General features: G+C 23.9%; 8 protein-coding genes across 8 annotated transcripts; 3 read left to right on the forward strand and 5 right to left on the reverse strand.

The window, feature by feature from the left end:
* Positions 1–170: 170 nt before the first annotated feature.
* SRAE_2000060900 (Sorting nexin-27) lies at positions 171–1,825 on the forward strand (the record flags this gene model as incomplete). The annotated part of the gene is made up of 3 exons (XM_024651459.1): positions 171–282; positions 330–1,675; positions 1,736–1,825. The coding sequence occupies 3 exons, from the start codon at positions 171–173 to the stop codon at positions 1,823–1,825; spliced, it is 1,548 nt and encodes a 515-aa protein (XP_024505135.1).
* A 521-nt stretch (positions 1,826–2,346) lies between these two features.
* SRAE_2000061000 (Ankyrin repeat and Ankyrin repeat-containing domain-containing protein) lies at positions 2,347–4,160 on the forward strand (the record flags this gene model as incomplete). Its single annotated transcript, XM_024651460.1, has 2 exons — positions 2,347–4,101; positions 4,149–4,160. 2 exons carry the CDS (start codon positions 2,347–2,349, stop codon positions 4,158–4,160), a joined length of 1,767 nt encoding a protein of 588 aa, XP_024505136.1.
* Positions 4,161–6,499: 2,339 nt separating this feature from the next.
* On the forward strand, positions 6,500–7,000 carry SRAE_2000061100 (Nucleoside diphosphate kinase A; the record flags this gene model as incomplete). Its single annotated transcript, XM_024651461.1, has 2 exons — positions 6,500–6,646; positions 6,689–7,000. 2 exons carry the CDS (start codon positions 6,500–6,502, stop codon positions 6,998–7,000), a joined length of 459 nt encoding a protein of 152 aa, XP_024505137.1.
* Positions 7,001–7,490: 490 nt separating this feature from the next.
* Positions 7,491–8,179, reverse strand: SRAE_2000061200 (ER membrane protein complex subunit 8/9 homolog; the record flags this gene model as incomplete). The annotated part of the gene is made up of 3 exons (XM_024651463.1): positions 7,491–7,751; positions 7,802–7,871; positions 7,914–8,179. 3 exons carry the CDS (start codon positions 8,177–8,179, stop codon positions 7,491–7,493), a joined length of 597 nt encoding a protein of 198 aa, XP_024505138.1.
* Positions 8,180–8,332: 153 nt separating this feature from the next.
* SRAE_2000061300 (Armadillo-like helical domain and Armadillo-type fold domain and Ataxin-10 domain-containing protein) lies at positions 8,333–9,553 on the reverse strand (the record flags this gene model as incomplete). The annotated part of the gene is made up of 1 exon (XM_024651464.1): positions 8,333–9,553. The coding sequence occupies one exon, from the start codon at positions 9,551–9,553 to the stop codon at positions 8,333–8,335; it is 1,221 nt and encodes a 406-aa protein (XP_024505139.1).
* Positions 9,554–9,722: 169 nt separating this feature from the next.
* SRAE_2000061400 (Ribosomal protein L37, mitochondrial family-containing protein) lies at positions 9,723–10,242 on the reverse strand (the record flags this gene model as incomplete). The annotated part of the gene is made up of 2 exons (XM_024651465.1): positions 9,723–10,123; positions 10,176–10,242. 2 exons carry the CDS (start codon positions 10,240–10,242, stop codon positions 9,723–9,725), a joined length of 468 nt encoding a protein of 155 aa, XP_024505140.1.
* Positions 10,243–10,814: 572 nt separating this feature from the next.
* SRAE_2000061500 (DOMINA protein) lies at positions 10,815–12,569 on the reverse strand (the record flags this gene model as incomplete). Its single annotated transcript, XM_024651466.1, has 1 exon — positions 10,815–12,569. The coding sequence occupies one exon, from the start codon at positions 12,567–12,569 to the stop codon at positions 10,815–10,817; it is 1,755 nt and encodes a 584-aa protein (XP_024505141.1).
* A 611-nt stretch (positions 12,570–13,180) lies between these two features.
* On the reverse strand, positions 13,181–16,540 carry SRAE_2000061600 (S phase cyclin A-associated protein in the endoplasmic reticulum; the record flags this gene model as incomplete). Its single annotated transcript, XM_024651467.1, has 3 exons — positions 13,181–13,621; positions 13,670–16,351; positions 16,415–16,540. 3 exons carry the CDS (start codon positions 16,538–16,540, stop codon positions 13,181–13,183), a joined length of 3,249 nt encoding a protein of 1,082 aa, XP_024505142.1.
* Positions 16,541–18,090: the final 1,550 nt, after the last annotated feature.

Consider the following 18,090-nt stretch of genomic DNA (forward strand, 5'->3'; position numbering starts at 1 on the left):
TATAGAAAAATATAGGAGAATATTAGGGAATTTATTCATATATATATATATATATATATATTTTTTTTTTGTTGACTTAAATAATATACTTATTTTTTTCTTTTTTTTGTAATATTTTATACATATATTTTGCTTGCTTTTGGTGGCTATTCATTTTTATTTTTATTGAAATGATAGAAGAAAGTATTACTTCATCAAAAGTTTTTGATACTAATAAAAGTAATGGAATTAATGATATGATTTATGAACCACATAATATTACTATTGTTAGATGTGAAACAGGTAAAATATTTTATATTTTTAAAAATTTATATTTATTTTTTTTTAAGGTTTTGGTTTTAATGTTAAAGGACAAATAAGTGAAGGTGGACAATTGAGAAGTATTAATGGACAATTATATGCACCACTTCAACATGTAAGTGCTATACTTCATGGTGGAGCAGCTGAAAGAGCTGGATTGAAAATGGGTGATAATATTCTTGAAGTTAATGGTAACAATGTTGAAGGAGCTACTCATAGACAAGTTGTTGAATTAATTAAAAATGGTGGTGATAAATTAAAATTACTTGTTATAAGTGTTCCAGAATATGAATATCACGAGATTGACTTTGATTACGATAGTAGTGATTATTATTCAAGATATGATTATACAGAGAAACGATCACTTCCAATAACAATACCAAATTATCAAGTTATAAAAGCATCATGTGAAACTTTTATTGCATATAATATTTATATGGCTGGTCGGCATTTAGTATCTAGAAGATATAATGACTTTATAAGGCTTAACAAATATTTAAAAGATGAATTTAATGATTATGACTTTCCAAAACTTCCAAAAAGATGGCCATTTAAATTAAGTGAACAAAAATTAGATGCTCGAAGGAGAGGTTTAGAAAGTTATCTAGAAAAATTATGTGCTGTTAAAGTTATAGCTGATAGTGAGATTATGCAAGAATTTTTGATGGAAGAAACAGAAGAATATTCAAGATTTTTAGATGTTACATTAAAAATTCAACTACCAGATACAAATGTTGTTTCATTAATGGTTAAAAAAAACCAACCAACATGGCAAGTTATGAAAGAGATACTTGAAAGGATGGAAGTTGAAGGAAATATTATAGATAATGTTGGAATATTTGAATTGATAGATGATAATTTTTATAGACTTTTAGGAGATGAAGAATTACCACATTATATATTTATTCATAATTATTCATCAATAGCTGTTAGTTCTATTTCATTTAGAAAATTTATATTTAATATTGATGAAGAAAGAAAATTATGTAAAGAAAATGATTTATTTAAACAATTATGTTACTATCAAGTGATTAATGATATTGATAAAGGTATTTTAAATGCTAAAGATAGGACACTTCAATTACGTTCCATTCAATCTGTTGAAAGAATTGATGAATATTTGGACATTGCCCGACAATTAGATGACTATAACAAAATATCATTTCCTGAAACAGAATCAAATTTCAAAAGTAAAGTAATACTAACAATATCATATGATAGGATAAAAATTAATTTTTCTGAACCAGAAAAAGTTTCACAAGTAATTGATTGGAGGCGTATTCAAAGATATTATATTAGTAATCAAAATAGTACATTTAATATTGAATATAAAAATGATAAAAAAATTCAAATACTTCAATTGTTTACACATTATGTAAGTAGGAATATTTTAAAATTTATATTTTGTGTAATTTTTCTATGACTTTTATTTTAGTGTTCATCAATGTTTTTAACTTTCGAAAAAGTTACACAGGAAAGAAGAAAGTTAGAAAAGAAAGTTAATAATAAAATAGAAGAATGTTGAGTGTTTCAAGTTTAAAAAAAAAAAAACTGAAAATATACTACAGCTGTGACATACTATCATAGAGAGAGACATAAACTTCGGAAATATGTACATACATGTATATAACTAATTTATTACGGGACTTTACTTTCAGCCAATGAATATTTATTTTCCCTAAAAAAGTACAATTGTTAAAACTTATTTTTTTAAATAAAATTTTTTTTATTAAATTTAAAAATATATTTGTTTTATAGTTAAATAATAATAATGTATTTTAATTAAAAATATAATTAATAGTTTTTTTTTTATTAAAATATTGTTATAAATAAAATTTTTATCATACTTTAATATTAAAATAAATTATGGATAATATTTTTAATCATTTTAAATTAAAATAAATATTTTTTAATTAGAAGTTATTTTATTTTTTCAATGTTAAATACTTACACACAGACACTTTTCCAATTTTATTTTGGTCGTATAGTTGCATCGTTAAACAAAATATATTATTCGTTATTTTTAACCATTAAATTTTTTTCTATATGGCTCCACAAATTTCTGAGACAGATAAGAAACATAAAAATGAGGATAAAAATAACAAACACACAGATAATCGTAATACATCAACAACTAATAATAAAAAATCTAAATCATCTATTAATGGAGATTTTGTTAAAGACAAAACATGGACTCCTCTTCATGAAGCATGCCTAAAAAAATCACATAATGTTGTTTGTTCTTTAATTCAGGAGGGTGCTGATATTAATGCAACAACATCTGATGGTATAACACCTCTTCATGTTGCTGCTAAACGTGGTGATTATAATATTGTTGAAATATTAATAGCATCTGGTATTTCACAGTTACCTATCTCTAATGATGGTTGTAGTCCTATTGATTATTGTTCAGGAAAATCTGATTCTTGTGACGCTATTAAAGAAAAACTTTTAGCTATCAAAAAGATGGATGATGAACAATTTGCTGTTCCTAAAAATATTAATAATAGTAAAAAAAAATTAAATACTAGTAATTTTGATAGTGGTGATGGAGATTTAACAATTGACGAGGATGATGATAAGAATAATGACAATTTTGTTGAACCACTCCCTCCTGATAATAATTATGTACCTAATGAAAAAGATGGAGGTGGAAAAAAAGGTAGAAAACGTAATTATTCTGATAGAAAAGTAGAGGATAAGGATGATAATTTATCATCAAATGGTGATACTACTTCTACTTCTGAAGATAATTGTACTAAAAAATTTAAATCTACAAAAGAATCTTCAAGTGGTGGAGAGGATAATACTAATATTGAAAGAAATTCTAATTCACCTAATGAAAAAAAAGTTACACCTATTAGGATAAGATTACAAAGAGCCGGAACTGAAGATCGTACTGGACAGGAGAATTCTAATGATAAAATGGAAACATCAACACCTACAAAAAAAAGTAGATATACACCACGTAGTCGAAGGCAGGCAAGTGTTGTTCCAGAAGATTTTTATGATGAATCATCTAGTGAAACTAGAGTAACAAGAGCTAAAGCCCGTCGAAGTAATTTATCATTTGAAGATGGTTTATCAAATTCTAGAAAAAGAAGAAGTTATCGTTCCTCTACAGTTGGTTTTCCAAGTGGTGAAAATTCAAAATCAGCTTCACCAGCTCCATCATTTTCTATGGATTATAGTGATATTGAGACACCTTCAGGAAGTAATGATACAGAGGAATTACAGGTAGCTCAACCTCATTCAACAATAAATTCTTCCGGTCCTTCAGCATATGTAGATAGTATTGTATATACATTATTTGATAAAAGTTATATTGATAGTGCAATAACAATAGAAGATGAAAAATTTAAAAGATATGAAGAAAGTTTAAAAGAAGAAAGTGTATTAGAAACACCTTTACCAGAGTATACTAAAGAATTTCTAACATTTACTAAAAAATACAAACAACGTGAGGATTATTTAGAGGAAGAAAAAGTAAGACCAATAGAAATATTTCCTCATTTACCAATAGATATTCAACATATATTAACAAATCATAGAAAAGCTTATGAAGATATGAAAAAAAGGCAACAAGTAGAGAAAGATAGATTTATCCTGACAAGTGAACGTGAATATTTACGATCATTAAGTAGATCACAATGTGATCCTGGAAAACATTTATCTATTGTACGTGTAATAGCAGAAAATCATTTATATAATCCTCAACATTTTGACAAAGACCATTCTGAATGGATTCCACCAGAAGGTTTAAGAGAAAAATTAATTGAAAAAAAATATAAAGAAGCTCAGGTATTATATAAACGACAAAAATTAGAAGCTGAATCTTTATATTGTAGTCAGGTTGCTGAGTATCAATTAATAAAGAGACAGTATAGGTTAGATAATTCATTACCTATTGTTAAAAAAGTTCCTGTTGAAATTGTTAAATTACCCTTTTAATATGGATTTACTTTTTTTTTTCTTCCTTATTGATAAGGATTATTTTAATAATCAATATTATTATTATATTAACTTTGGAAAAAAAAATTCATATTTTTTTCAATTATTAAGAAACAAAAATTATATATTCAAATGATTTTTTTAAATAATGCTACAATGATTCGTTATGCTTCAATTAATGTATATATAGATCTGTATAAAGTATTTTGCTATTCACTTTTGGTAAAGCAATTTTTTTTTTTGGATAAAAACATGTAAATAAGTTGTTGTTTATTATTTAATAATATCAATATCAATTTTTTAATTATTTATTAAGATTTTTTGCCTACTGTACTTGTAATGAATTTTTTTAAATAAATTTTTGCCTATTTTTAATGTCTTAATTTTTATCTTTGATATTTTTTTACCTTTGGAAAAAAAAAATTATTTTTAAATACAACATAATTATAAAAAAGATCTTCAATGACATCATATAAATATTTTAAAAAAGAAATCTTAACTCTATTAGTATTTAAAAAAAATAAAAAAAACATTAAAACATATGAAAACATTTTTAAAAATATATAGAATGATAAATAAATATTTGAAATAATGATAACTAAGGTTTTTAAATGATGATAAATATGATCGCCAATATGGTATGTGATGTAAAATGATATAAATAATTTAGTGAAAAATAAACATTGAGACTATTGCAATTAAAAGATAAGAAACTATTATTGCATTCAGAATCTTAAAAATTGTAAAAAATTATTTTTGAATAAAAAATTTCATACAAAATTTTAACATTAATTATAATAATCACATTGATAAGAAAAATAATTCAAAAAAAAAATATGATTCTTGAGATTTTGCATCTGACAGATAAATTTTAAAAAGCTAACTGATAAGAGAAAAATGTAAATATCTTTCTTTAAAATTAAACTATTGATAAGCTTACTTCACTAAAAAACAAAAAAAAAATTTGAGGCACATAATATAAGAAATTTTGAAATGAATTGAAATTTTCAAAGTAGATATAAAAATTCAAATAAAATAAACATTTTTTTTAACTTGAAATGGTAAAAATCAAAATACATCATCTTAAAATATTTTGGTTACTTTTTTTAAAATGAAAAAGATTAAAATTCTGGTTTATGAGTCATGTTCAGATATAATCTATGAATTATTTCTAAAAATATTTTCCAGAAATAATAATTTTGATCTGTCTAATTTTTTAAATAAATATTAAAAAAAGTTTATCTTTAAAATATAAAATTATTTACTGTAAAATTATAAATTATAAGCCAATTAATTATACTTTTAGTGTATTTTAAGTTTTTTATTATTAATTATTTTTAGAAAAGTACTTAAATTATTTATATAACATTAAAAAACCAACATTTAAATTAAAAATTAATAATATAATAAATTTTCTCTCAATAAAATTGATATGAAATGTTTTTATCATTGGAAATCAAATGATTTTCATTAAATATGTTTATAATAAATTGGAAATATAATATTTTTTTCTTATTTAAATTATAAAATGTTGTTTGTATAAAAATATGAAAACTATTTTCTGATAATTATAGCAATATTATAAGAAAGTACTTTATTTTCTACATAATATAATAATTTATCATTTTATTATTTAGTTAATAAGCATTTATTGCAGTGTTTTAAAATAATTTTCTTTTAACTTCATTTTTTTATAATAAAAAAATATTGCAATGGTTAAAGAAAAATAGAAATATAATTTGTATTATTTAGAGAAATATTTTTCATAAATATAAAGGTCATTATTATATAATAGTTGTTTTTTTTTAATGTACAAGATTATACTTTTAAATAATATTATTTATACATTTGAAAATAATTTATTTTACCTTTTCCAATAATTGATAAATTTTTTTAATATATAAATGTTCTTTATCTCAATGGGAATTTCTGTTTACTTGTACACCGTAGTTTTTTATATACAACTTTTCATTACTATCAACATAAAATATTTAATTTTACATTAAAAATTTTTCATATACCTTTTTGTGTATCTAAATAACGTTATTTTATTTAAAAAAAAATTTTTTTTTATTTATATTTGTTTTTTTTCCGTTATACAAATAAGTAGTTTTCTTTTGAGATGACATCGTCGTTATATAGTAAAAAATTCCTATATATATTTGCCATATTTTCTTTTTTTGCCATTTCTTTGATATCAACTTCAAAAGATACTTGTACTAAAGATACCTGTCCCCATTTAGATACCATGTCTAATACTGAACGTACCTTCATTGCCGTCAAACCTGATGGAGTCCAAAGAGGACTTGTTGGAAAAATTATTGCTCGTTTTGAGGAACGTGGATACAAATTGGTTGGCCTTAAAATGCTCACTGCTTCACGTCCCCATCTTGAGGTAAGATTTTTATTACTTTTTTAATTTATATATATTTTAAAGACTCACTATCAAGACTTAAAAGGAAAACCATTCTTCCCATCTCTTATTGATTACATGGCTTCTGGACCAATTGTTGCTACAGTTTGGGAAGGTCTTGATGTTGTTAAACAAGGACGTGCTATGCTTGGTGCCACCAACCCTCTTGCATCTGCTCCAGGTACTATCCGTGGAGACTACTGTATTCAAACTGGACGTAACATAATCCATGGATCTGATTCTGTTGAAGCTGCTCAAAGAGAAATTTCTCATTGGTTCAAACCAGAAGAACTTAGTGACTATGCCTCTGCTCAAGCTAAATGGATTTATGAATAAATTGTTATACACATTAGTAACCATCATTTACATTATTTAGCGTTACTATGTTATGGTTCTTTAAAAAATATGTTATTTTTTATTTGTTAACATTTAATGTTAAATAAAACTTTTACCAAACAATTTATTTTTTTTTTCCAACTACAGTTTTTATTAATAATTGTTAATGGCTTTTTAATAATAATATATATATTTGCCACTTTTTTTTTATAATTATTGTATTAGCTGAGGATGTTTAGACTATATTTGTAATTATTTTTTCTTTAAATACCATAATTAACTGAAAAATTATTTTTTTTAAATAAAATTGTCCTTATAATATATAGAGATATATTATATCTAAGCAGAAAAAGTCTTATTTTATAAAAGTAAATTACTTCAATTTATTGGAAAAGTTATTGATGTGATTTAATATTAAAATTCATGGAATATTTATAAACTTAATTTTACTTAAAGAAATAAAGTAGGTAAAATGAAAGAGATAAGAATTTTAAATGGATAAATATTTTTCAAGCCCAACATTTAACTTAAGATTTAAAATGTCATGAATCTTTGGATTATCAAGAAAATTTTCATAATCAGATATTTGTCTATCCATCTTAACATCAATAGCTTTCGATGCAACTCTTAATGTTAATGAGACATCTTCAACTGGTTGTTCTTTATCTTTCCATACCTTTGTATCTTTATCATAGTAATATGCCATAACACATTTTGTTGATGATTCAAGTGAAAATTTTGTATTTTCCAGCTAAAAGAGATTTAACTTATTATTGTTTGGACAAAAATAAATAAACAAACCTGCATAATATATGCATTAGGATACTTAATTTGAATTTTCTCCACTAACTTAACAACACAAGAATCTAATCTAAAAAAAATTTTCCATTAGTAAAATTGAAAATAATCTTACTTTTTGTCATTTAACATTTGGTTGGCAAAATAAACACCAGCTATAACATAACCATTATCATTACAATATCTTTCAATAAATAATAAAGATGACTCAAAAATACCAGCAAATGTTGGGATGTCGTGAGATATGGGTATTGCATCAATAATAATAGAATCTTTACTAGAACCATCACCAATAAGAAATCCTTTTATTGGGCAATGAGGATATTTAACACAATGGAGGACTGCTTTACAATAAGCTAATGTTGATATCGTTAAAACCATTGTGCCTAAAAGATGCAACTTACTTAGTAATAATTATTACAAAAAATAAAAGAAAGGTTTTAAACCAAATATATAAGAAAAATTAAATGAAAAAAAAGAAATTGTATATAAAATTAAAAACATCTTCAGAAAAAATTTCACAATCCATTTTATTTATATTAAAACAGTTTTTTCTTTTAAACTTTCCAAAACTGAACTGTTCAATTTATCTTTAATTTCCATAAGAATCTTTTGATTTTCTGGACATTCCTCAGTTAAAGTTTTAATACAAACAACAGACCACTCCTTTCCCAAAGGAGAATCTAAAGTAGTTTTACCTAAAGAACATTGAAGAATAGGTTCGATAAGACCACAAACTCCAACATTAACTTTATTTTTGTGACTATTAACAGCAATGTTTGTTAACAATTTGAGACAACATACTTTTAAATCATTCAATAATCCAGGCTCACTTTCCTCCTTTTCACTCCATAAGTCTTTAAATTTACCTGATAATGTTGGCATTTTATTACTTTTACCTTCATTACATAAAACATTTGTTAAAATTACTTTAATATTATTCAAAACTTCTTTGCTACCAAAAATATCCTTTTTAATACCATGTTCATAAAGAACAATTGTTGCGAGTGATTCCATTAAAAATAAAGGTATATATAAATCAACTGCATCTTTAAAGTCATCTTGACACCATTCTCCAAGCAGAGATACCATAAAAGAAACGTTGCCTTCATGAATTACAACAGGAGAAGATGCCTCATAATTCATTTCAATTATAGATTTTACTATTTGCAAGAGTCTAAGAAACTGATGATTTGTAAATAAGTCATAACAATCATTTAAAATAGTAGGAACTTCCTCAAACATTTTCCAAAAAAACGCTTTTATTGAACTAGAAACTTCTTTATCTGAACTCTCGGCATAAATATCAGTTATATTACCAAAAAATGTGAAGAAATTTTCATCAATTAAATATTCTTTGTAAAATTCTTTTCCATAACAACAAAGTGCACCACAAGTTTCAGGAAGAATATCAGTATAACGAATAATGGCAAACCAATGTCCAAGTTCTAAATGTTTGAGACATAAATTTCTAAACATATATGAACGAGTTGAAAAATTAGCATATATTCTATATACAAGTTTTATTTTAGGATATCCACGATGAGTTTCTCTGTCTTCTTCAAATAACTGAAGCAAAGCTTCAAAAACATTTATCATAAAAAACCTCATATCCTCACTTTTTACTCCGACAACATCATCCAACTTTTCAATATCAACTGAACATACCCATTTATTAACTTTTTTTATTTCTTCATCCGTTAATTCTGTAAAATCCTGTGAACGTAAAACTTCCATAAGTTCACTTTCCAACATTATTTAAATCTATAAAAAGATATTGTTATTTGATAAAAAATAAATTATATTTAAAAATATATTCACGGCCAATAAACCATAAAAAAAATAATCATAAATAAATATCTAATAACAATTTAAAAAAAATATCATCTAAAATTCTTAATTATATATTTAACATATTTTTTTATCAACAATTATCTGGATGAGACTTTCTTAAAAACTTTGCAGTCTTAGTATTTCCATCCATATTCCGAAGACTAGGAGAATCTTGTATGTGCAAAAACCTATTCTTTAACTTTTTAATTCTTCTATTTTGTGCATGATGTCTTTTCATTAAAGTTCTATAATATAACCAACCATCAACTTCTGGATCCATATCTTCAAGTTCTTTGGGTGGATCTAAATTTAATTCAAAAAGCCAAGATGGATATTCAGAATCAGCTTTTATTTCTGGTCCTGGTTCTTTTACTTCAGTAAAATAGTTTATACAAACATATTTGCACAATTTTTCAGCATCTTCTTCAACAAAACTTTTATCTACTTTGAAAGCTTGTATTTTTGGTCCATGAACAATATTTGTGGTAGAAACTAAAATAGAAAAAAAATAAATGTTGAGTTTAATTAATATCAATAAACGTACTATTTCTTGCTATCAAATTAATTGTTTTAGATATATAAGAAGGAGATAAACTAATCAACCTATTCATCCCAAAAGAAAAAAAATTAAGTTTTTTACAAGTATTAATTGGACAGAAATAGATTTAAAAAAGCACCTAATACTTTATTTCCATTTAAAACAATATATAATTTGGAATAATATATACCACACTCCAATATACCATATAATTTTTTTGACTTCTAAATATTAGATAAGAAAAAAAAAATTTAACAATTAATCCTTTATTTACAAAAAAAAAAAAGATAACATTTGAAAGTACATAAATAAAAAGTTATTTTTTTTTTTCGATTATTAGTATCACAAAATTGTTAGTACAATTTATTATAAATGTAAAAAAGTAATAGGTGTTTATATATTAAAAAAGGAAAGATTTATGGTTTCCTTTTTTTAACGAAGTAGGAGTATATTTCCGTAACTAAGTGACTAGATATAAGAGATAGGAAAAACTTTTAAATAATATTCGTGATAAGATAATAATAATAATAATATAATAAAAGGAAAATAGAAATAAATAAAAAAGATAATAAACAAAGAGAGATATTTAAGTTTCCTAAAATTGTTTTGTTAGTAATATGATGAATATAATTATTATTATTACAATTAAAGAGATATTGAATGAGTTGGAATAAAAAATTCATTCAAAACTTCATCAATATAAGGTTCAGATTTCGTTGGTGTTTTTTCTAATGACTCGGTTGATTGATGATGTGGAGTTGAAGGCGATGGCGAAGATTGATTTTGGTTCCATGAACCGGTTGATATATCATGGTGTGCTGTTCCTTGGCCACTAGTGGATATTGTTGAAGAGGACGATCCTGATGTTATAGAAGTATTATTAACTAAATCTTTTGCCTCTTTTTTACAACAATTATCAACCACAGGTGGATAATTTTCAGACCTTGTTGTAGAAGTTGTTGAATAGTAATCGACACCATTTTGAGCAGGAATTGGTTGGTATTTTGGTAAATTATATGAGTAATCTACTCCAGAAGCAACAGAATATATTGGAGGAAACTGTTGTCTATATAAATTAAATTGCCCCTGAGATCCATCTCCATTAAATGGAAAATTATATTGAATCATATAATTTGGAATACTTTGACTTAATAGCCGATTGGAATCATTACTTGTATTAGATGAATAACTCCTATTCCCATCATATTCTTTTTTAACTTCAGGTTGATATGATGTTGAATCATTACCATAAGGAGAGTTAGATTCTACACAAGAATTAGATTGTATCATTCTATGTGAACGTTTTCTCGATACTTTTTGATTTCCAACAAGTGGCGATCCAGTAGAAAAATTAGGTTGAGAATGGTAACCGCGATCTCTATCACAAGAATAGTCAGAATCTCTTTTAATATATCCATTGATACCAGTACCATTACAACCAATAAAAGGACTTTGGTGACAACTATTAGGATAAAAACTTCTTTCACCATTTAACAAAGGTTCCAAAAGTCCAGAGCAAATAATACTATCACACATATCCTTATACTTTTTAACAACTTGTTTCTTAACATCACTCATAGCTTTGTCTTTGACTCCTGGATTAGTAAAACCCCATAAAAAAGATCTTCTGCCAGCATATCCTGATCTACCTTCATCGACTTTATTGAACCATCCATTTGTTGATAAGTTGTGACGAACAGAATTTTTCCATCCTTCTGGAGCTCTTTGAAAGAAAGGAAAGTAATACTGGATAAATTCATACAATTCCGAAACATTTAATCTATTTGTTACAGCATTATTGAGTGCTATAGCTATTAAACATGGATAGGAACATGGTGGTTTAATGAATCCTGATGCTGATTTACCAGTAGTAGAATAATCATTTTGTAAAGAAATATTTGTTTTTGGAAAAGGTATTACATTTGACAAAGCCTCTTTTGTAAATGATTCCAATTGAACCAATGGATTGGACGATTGTGGTGGATGTGGAAGACAATATGGATCATGAAGATTGGAACCAATTACATTATTAAGATATTCCTTTGTTGCAGAGATGTTCATATGACTTGTAACACTACCACTTGAATGGTAATCTGGATAGTCATAAGGTGATTGTTGTTGATGATAGAAATTATTACTGGAACTATTATTAGATGGTAGTGCTTCATTACTTTGAGAAAACATATCATATTCAACTTTAGGTGAAATAGATAAATTATCATTTAATGATATGGCACTATCCGGTGTAGAAAGATAATCTCTATTTCTTTGTTGTTGTTGTTGTTCCATGTTTGGTGAAAAATCGCTACCGTAAATACTAGGTGAGGTAGCAGCGGAGAATAAAGAAGAAGTTGAAGAATTTGAGATTCGAAATTGATTTTTACAAATGTAACTAGTCATCTGAAAATAAAAAATATTATTATTTATATTGTATTTAAAATGAAAACATAAACAAACAAAAAGATAATAGAAACTTTTTTTTTTATATAAAAAACGATGACAAAATCAAAAGAAGTGGATAAAATGGAAACAGAAAAAAAGAATAATTACAAAGTGGAATATAAAAAAAATTCACCCACAACAAAATGGTTAAAAGCTAAATGTGGAATAAAGAAAAGAAATGTATACTTATGTTAATTATATATATATATTTACTTCTTTCGTATACACATAATCATTGATCATCATATAAAGGTTTTTTTTTTGCAGATTAAGAGATGATTGCCTTAAGGTGATATGGCAAGGAGACTCCTTAGCAATAAGAAGCGTATTGTAGAATAAAAATATATTAAATAATAGTTAGTTTTTTTGATGATTACAAAAGAAAATAAAAAGTGTAGTAAAAAGTTTTTTTTAATTACATTAATAAGTAAATACCGTAGTAACAATTGATAAAAGTAAAAGATTATTTTTATTTTATAAAATAGTTTATCAAAATATCTCAATAAAAGTAATTGATATCATGGAAATTATTTATAATATTTAAAACAAATAAATAAGAAAAAAAAAAGTTACATCTCCCTAAAATAAAGTAATATTTTTTCCCAGGAAGATTTAGGTATCATAGAATTAACAACATCAGAATCAGTTTTAGAATCCTTAACATCTTCTAAAAATTTAACAAGCCATTGAATATCAATTTCATTTTTAACAATCATAGTAGCATTTGGTGATTGATAACATATTGAGATCAGTGTTGACAAAAGATAAATTCTATACCTCCATTTGATAAAATATTCAAATGGTAGAAAAGTTAAATGATAGGCAATTGACTGTGACCATCCTAAATAACATAAAGTTTTTGTCTTTTGTGAAATTTTTGAAAATAATAATATGGAATATAAAAGATTTTTCATTGTTTCTGGATCAGAATATTTTACCAGTAATTGGAGTGATTTTGTAAATATGTAAGTTATTTTAACTGGGATTTCTGATTTTTTGCGTATAATTTTCTAAAAATAAAATTATTAAAAATTATAAAAAAAAAATTATTAGATTACCTTAAAAAAAGTAACATTTGCCTGATTATTACAACAAATAAAAATATTTATGAAAATATCTAAAATCTTCTTATTATTTTCATCAAATGTTCCTGAATAAATATTTTCAAGGCATCCATCAATAAGAAAAGAAAAAAATCCTGACTCAAGGTATTCTTTTAAATAATTAGAGTCAAAATTTTTTATAAATTGTACCTGTTTAAGTAAAATTAAATAAAATGAAGCAATTGAGTTGATGGCAAAAGTTAATTGCTTTTGTGATAATAATTTAAAAAAGTTGATTGTATTTAAATAATCAATATAAATTGATAATTTATCCTCGTAATTTTGTAACCCATATCTATTAGTGGTAATATTTTTAATTTTTTCCACAACAATAGTAAGCAATGATAATTGTGATTCAAGAAATTTTTTTGAAATATTACTAGAATTATTAATATTATAAATTATACCATCAATCATGTTGATAAAAGAAGTTCCATAAAAAATAAGGAGATTAAATAGTTGACATTTATTACTTAATTGAAGAAGAATTTGTTGAAGTCTAAAAATTAATTTTTCTATTCTTGCATCTTTCATATAAATGAAGTAAATATATAATTTCAAGTATAATTCTATATTAGTATTATTGATTAAGTAATTGACAATATCATTATCATTACCCTGTTCATTAGTTTTACCTCCACCAACATAATAAAGTGATTTTTGAATTGTTGATATTTCAGAGTTTGATAAATTTCTACAATTTTCAAAATTATATTTAGATAAGTCTGTTTCCATTTTTTTTATTATATTAATATATTTTGTATATGTTGTTGGATAACTTTTTGAAGTAACCCCTTCTTCAATATATATGTTATTAATTAATGTCTCTTCATCGATTTTTGCTTTTTGTAATAATTTTTTCTTTATCTTTATTTCTTTTTTTTTATTTTTTATATTATTAGATGACAAAGTTAGTAAGTCGTTATTTTGGTTGATATGACAATGTCTACGTGGCGATTCCTTATCTAAAGTTATAATATTATTTTCTAAGAATTGTTTAATCATATTTTCAGATAAATTTTCATATATATTTTTAGTTTTTGTCATATGAACTTCATCAATACAATGTGAGATAACATTTATATCAGAAGATAAAATAATATCACATATTGTACATTTTTTTATCTTATCACTACTATATTCATTAAATGATGGAAGGTGGGTAAATTGGGATAATGATATGAAAGTATCAGTATTCTTTAAAACTCCTAATTCATTAGCTTTTTTTCTAACTTGATCAAGACCTTTTTCATATCTAATTGTACTATTTTTTTGTTTTTCAATTATTTTTTCCATAAGTTCACCTCTCTCTGTATTATATGATTCTATCTTTTGATCTTTTCTTTTATTTTTTTCAATATTTTTATTATGAATCATATTTGACTTTTCCTTTTCTTTAGCTTTTTTTTGTTCAACTATTACTTCCATTTTAGCTATTTTTAAAGCCAATTTAGCTTTTTTTTCATCTTCTGTTTGCTTTAATCTTTCTTTTGCTGCAGCTTCTTTTGCAGCTTTTTCCTCACATTTTTTTAATCTTTCTTCTTTTAAGTTATTTAATCTTTCTTGTAATACTTGTGCTTCTTTTTTTAATTGAATATCTCTTAAGGCAGTCTCAGCTGCTCTTTCAAAAATCATACTTCTAAGATAATTTTCTTCCTCCCAATTTTTTAATATAGCATCTTCATAAATTTTTTTCCTATTTTGTTCTGCTTTTTGCATTTTTCTCTCCAAATGTGTACGTTTCTTTTCTATTATTTCTAATCTTTTTTGTCGTACTCTGGCTACTTTATCAAATAATTGTCTTATTCTTCTACATTTATCTTCAAGAATTTGAATTCTAACTTCTTCAGCTCTAGCTAATCTTTCCTCATAATCATTAGGTTTTTTTCTAATTGGTGAAGAAAATTTCTCATGTTTTTGTAGAATTTCTCCAACTTTTCTATATCCAAAATTAACATTTTTTTGGACAATTTCTTTCCATAAATCTTCAGCATATCTTTGTGTTTCACTACTCCATTTATCTACACAACTTTTTAAATCCATAAATTGATTAGAAACACTATCATGATTACTTGTTAATTCTTCATCTTCAATCTCTTTTTTTAAACTTTCTTCTTCTTGTGCTAAAGATTCTTCCTCCTCAGTTAAAGCTTTCCATTCCTCATCCATATATTCTTCTTCTTCCACTTCCTCAACAACAACCTCAATTTTATTTTTTTTCTTATTTTTTAAACTATTTTTTTTATCTAATCTTTTTTTAGTTATACTTTTTTCTTCTAAAAATTTTTTATGTTCTTCCCATTGCATCTGTTTAGCATGAGCTATTTTTGCCATTGATTTTTTTGTCTGTGGAATATCCATAACACATCGTGGATTCAGAATTGTTTTTGATTTTTTTTTTCTTTCAACTATTTGCCAATCCTCAACATCATTATTTTTAATATTATTAATATTTATTTTTTTAGATTGATCATTATTTGATGATTTTTTATCATCATCAACAAAAGCTCCTGGTACTCTTAATTCCCATGCTATAGATATTGGGTGACAATTTGTATCAAAATTTTTTTCTAATTCTATCATTTCAATCAACGATTGAAAATCTTTTATAGAATTTGTTAGATAAAATAACATTTCCTTAAAATGTAAATTTAAAATGATTTTTGTTTGATAAGAAAAAAAAAAGTTTCTGTAACTTACTTTACATCCAAGAACATGTAATTTTTGATGGCATAATTGGTAGACTCTATCAATACTTGTTCTAACTGATTCAACATGAAATGTCCATTGACTTGGATTTATTTCATTATCCTTATTTTTATCCATTACTTGGAAAATACCCTTTTTTTTATAGTCATTAAAAAATTTTAAATAGCCTACTGATAATATATAAATAATATGTAAAATTATCAATAAATGTAATGATATTTATAAAACTGCTTCACTTAGTATTATTTTTTTTTTTAAAAAAAAAAAAAATTATCAATATTTGCACATATATATTTGTAATACTCTATAGAGTAGGTGTGGATGATAGGAAAAAATACACTCTATGTATAAATTTTTTCTTTTCCTCTATCAATAACATATTTCTTGGTAGGAATTTATTCTATCTAATATTTATTAAAGTTAAAAAAAAAATTTTTTTTTTTAGATTATACTTTATATTATTATTTTAAAAAGAAGTCTCATCTTTTCTTCTTCTTATTATTGTCAAAGGACTTTTAAATATTAATTACTTTATTCCTATTTTATTTCACTACTTCTTTTTTATTTCTTTTTATCATACAAAAGTTTTATGTATTCTTTAGATATATTATATGTTTAATGGTGATTTTAACAAAAAAAAGAATTACATTATTTTTTTTTGTGTAATTGAAATGATAATTTTTTTTAAATTAAAATGTTTTGTAAATTTTAATATTAAAAGTTAATTTTTAACGTGTCATGTTACATTTTTAATTTTTTTTAAAATTATTTTGCTTAATTAATTTCTATTTATTAAAATTAAAAATATATTTTAAACGATCATTCATTAAATAGTAAATTTTTTTCCAAACTTATACTATCCTTTAACTATGTTTAAATTATTTAACATTTTAAAGTTAAAAATTATCTTTTATCATTAAGTGATACAACAAATTACTACTTATATTGGTAAAATAAAACAAAATAATTTGCTATGATTGCTTTTTTAAACATAATTATAAAGAAAAAATTTTCAATATTTAAATGACATTTTTTTTCTATACAACTTTATTAAAATTTATAGTTATCATATTGTCTTTTTTTTAATTCACAAAAAGTTAAAAATTTGCCACAAATAATATAAAAAATGTATATGTTATATTTTTTAATTTTCATTGCCTTAATATTTTTATCCTAGTTTATTGTAGATAGTATTGATAAATTCAATGTGTCACTGATTTATTCAAGATATTTTTATAATCTACTAGTGTTTTTTTTAGTGATCATAATAAAATTATTTGTTTGTTTTTTTGGCAATATACTTGATAATTTTAATATTTCTTAGTAATGTAGTAATATTTTTTATATTAAAAAATTATATAATTGTACAATAATTAAAATATAAAATAAAGTTACAAAAGCCTACTTTAAAGTAGATGATTATTTCAAGTATCCTTTTAAAATTCTAAGTAGCAGAGATTAAAAAATCATTGAAACTGAATTTGGGGCAAAATTTAAAAAAAAAAAAAATTTAAAAATCAACAAACATGTTGTTTTGTGGAAATTTTTTAAATAATACTTTCTTCAACATAAATTATTCTTTGGCTGTTTTGTAAATGGTGTTAGAATAATAAACATTTCATGATAAGTATGATAATATAAATGCCAAAATAATAAATTAATGTATG

Source organism: Strongyloides ratti (genome assembly GCF_001040885.1).
Source record: "Strongyloides ratti genome assembly S_ratti_ED321, chromosome : 2".
Classification (NCBI taxonomy): domain Eukaryota; kingdom Metazoa; phylum Nematoda; class Chromadorea; order Rhabditida; family Strongyloididae; genus Strongyloides; species Strongyloides ratti.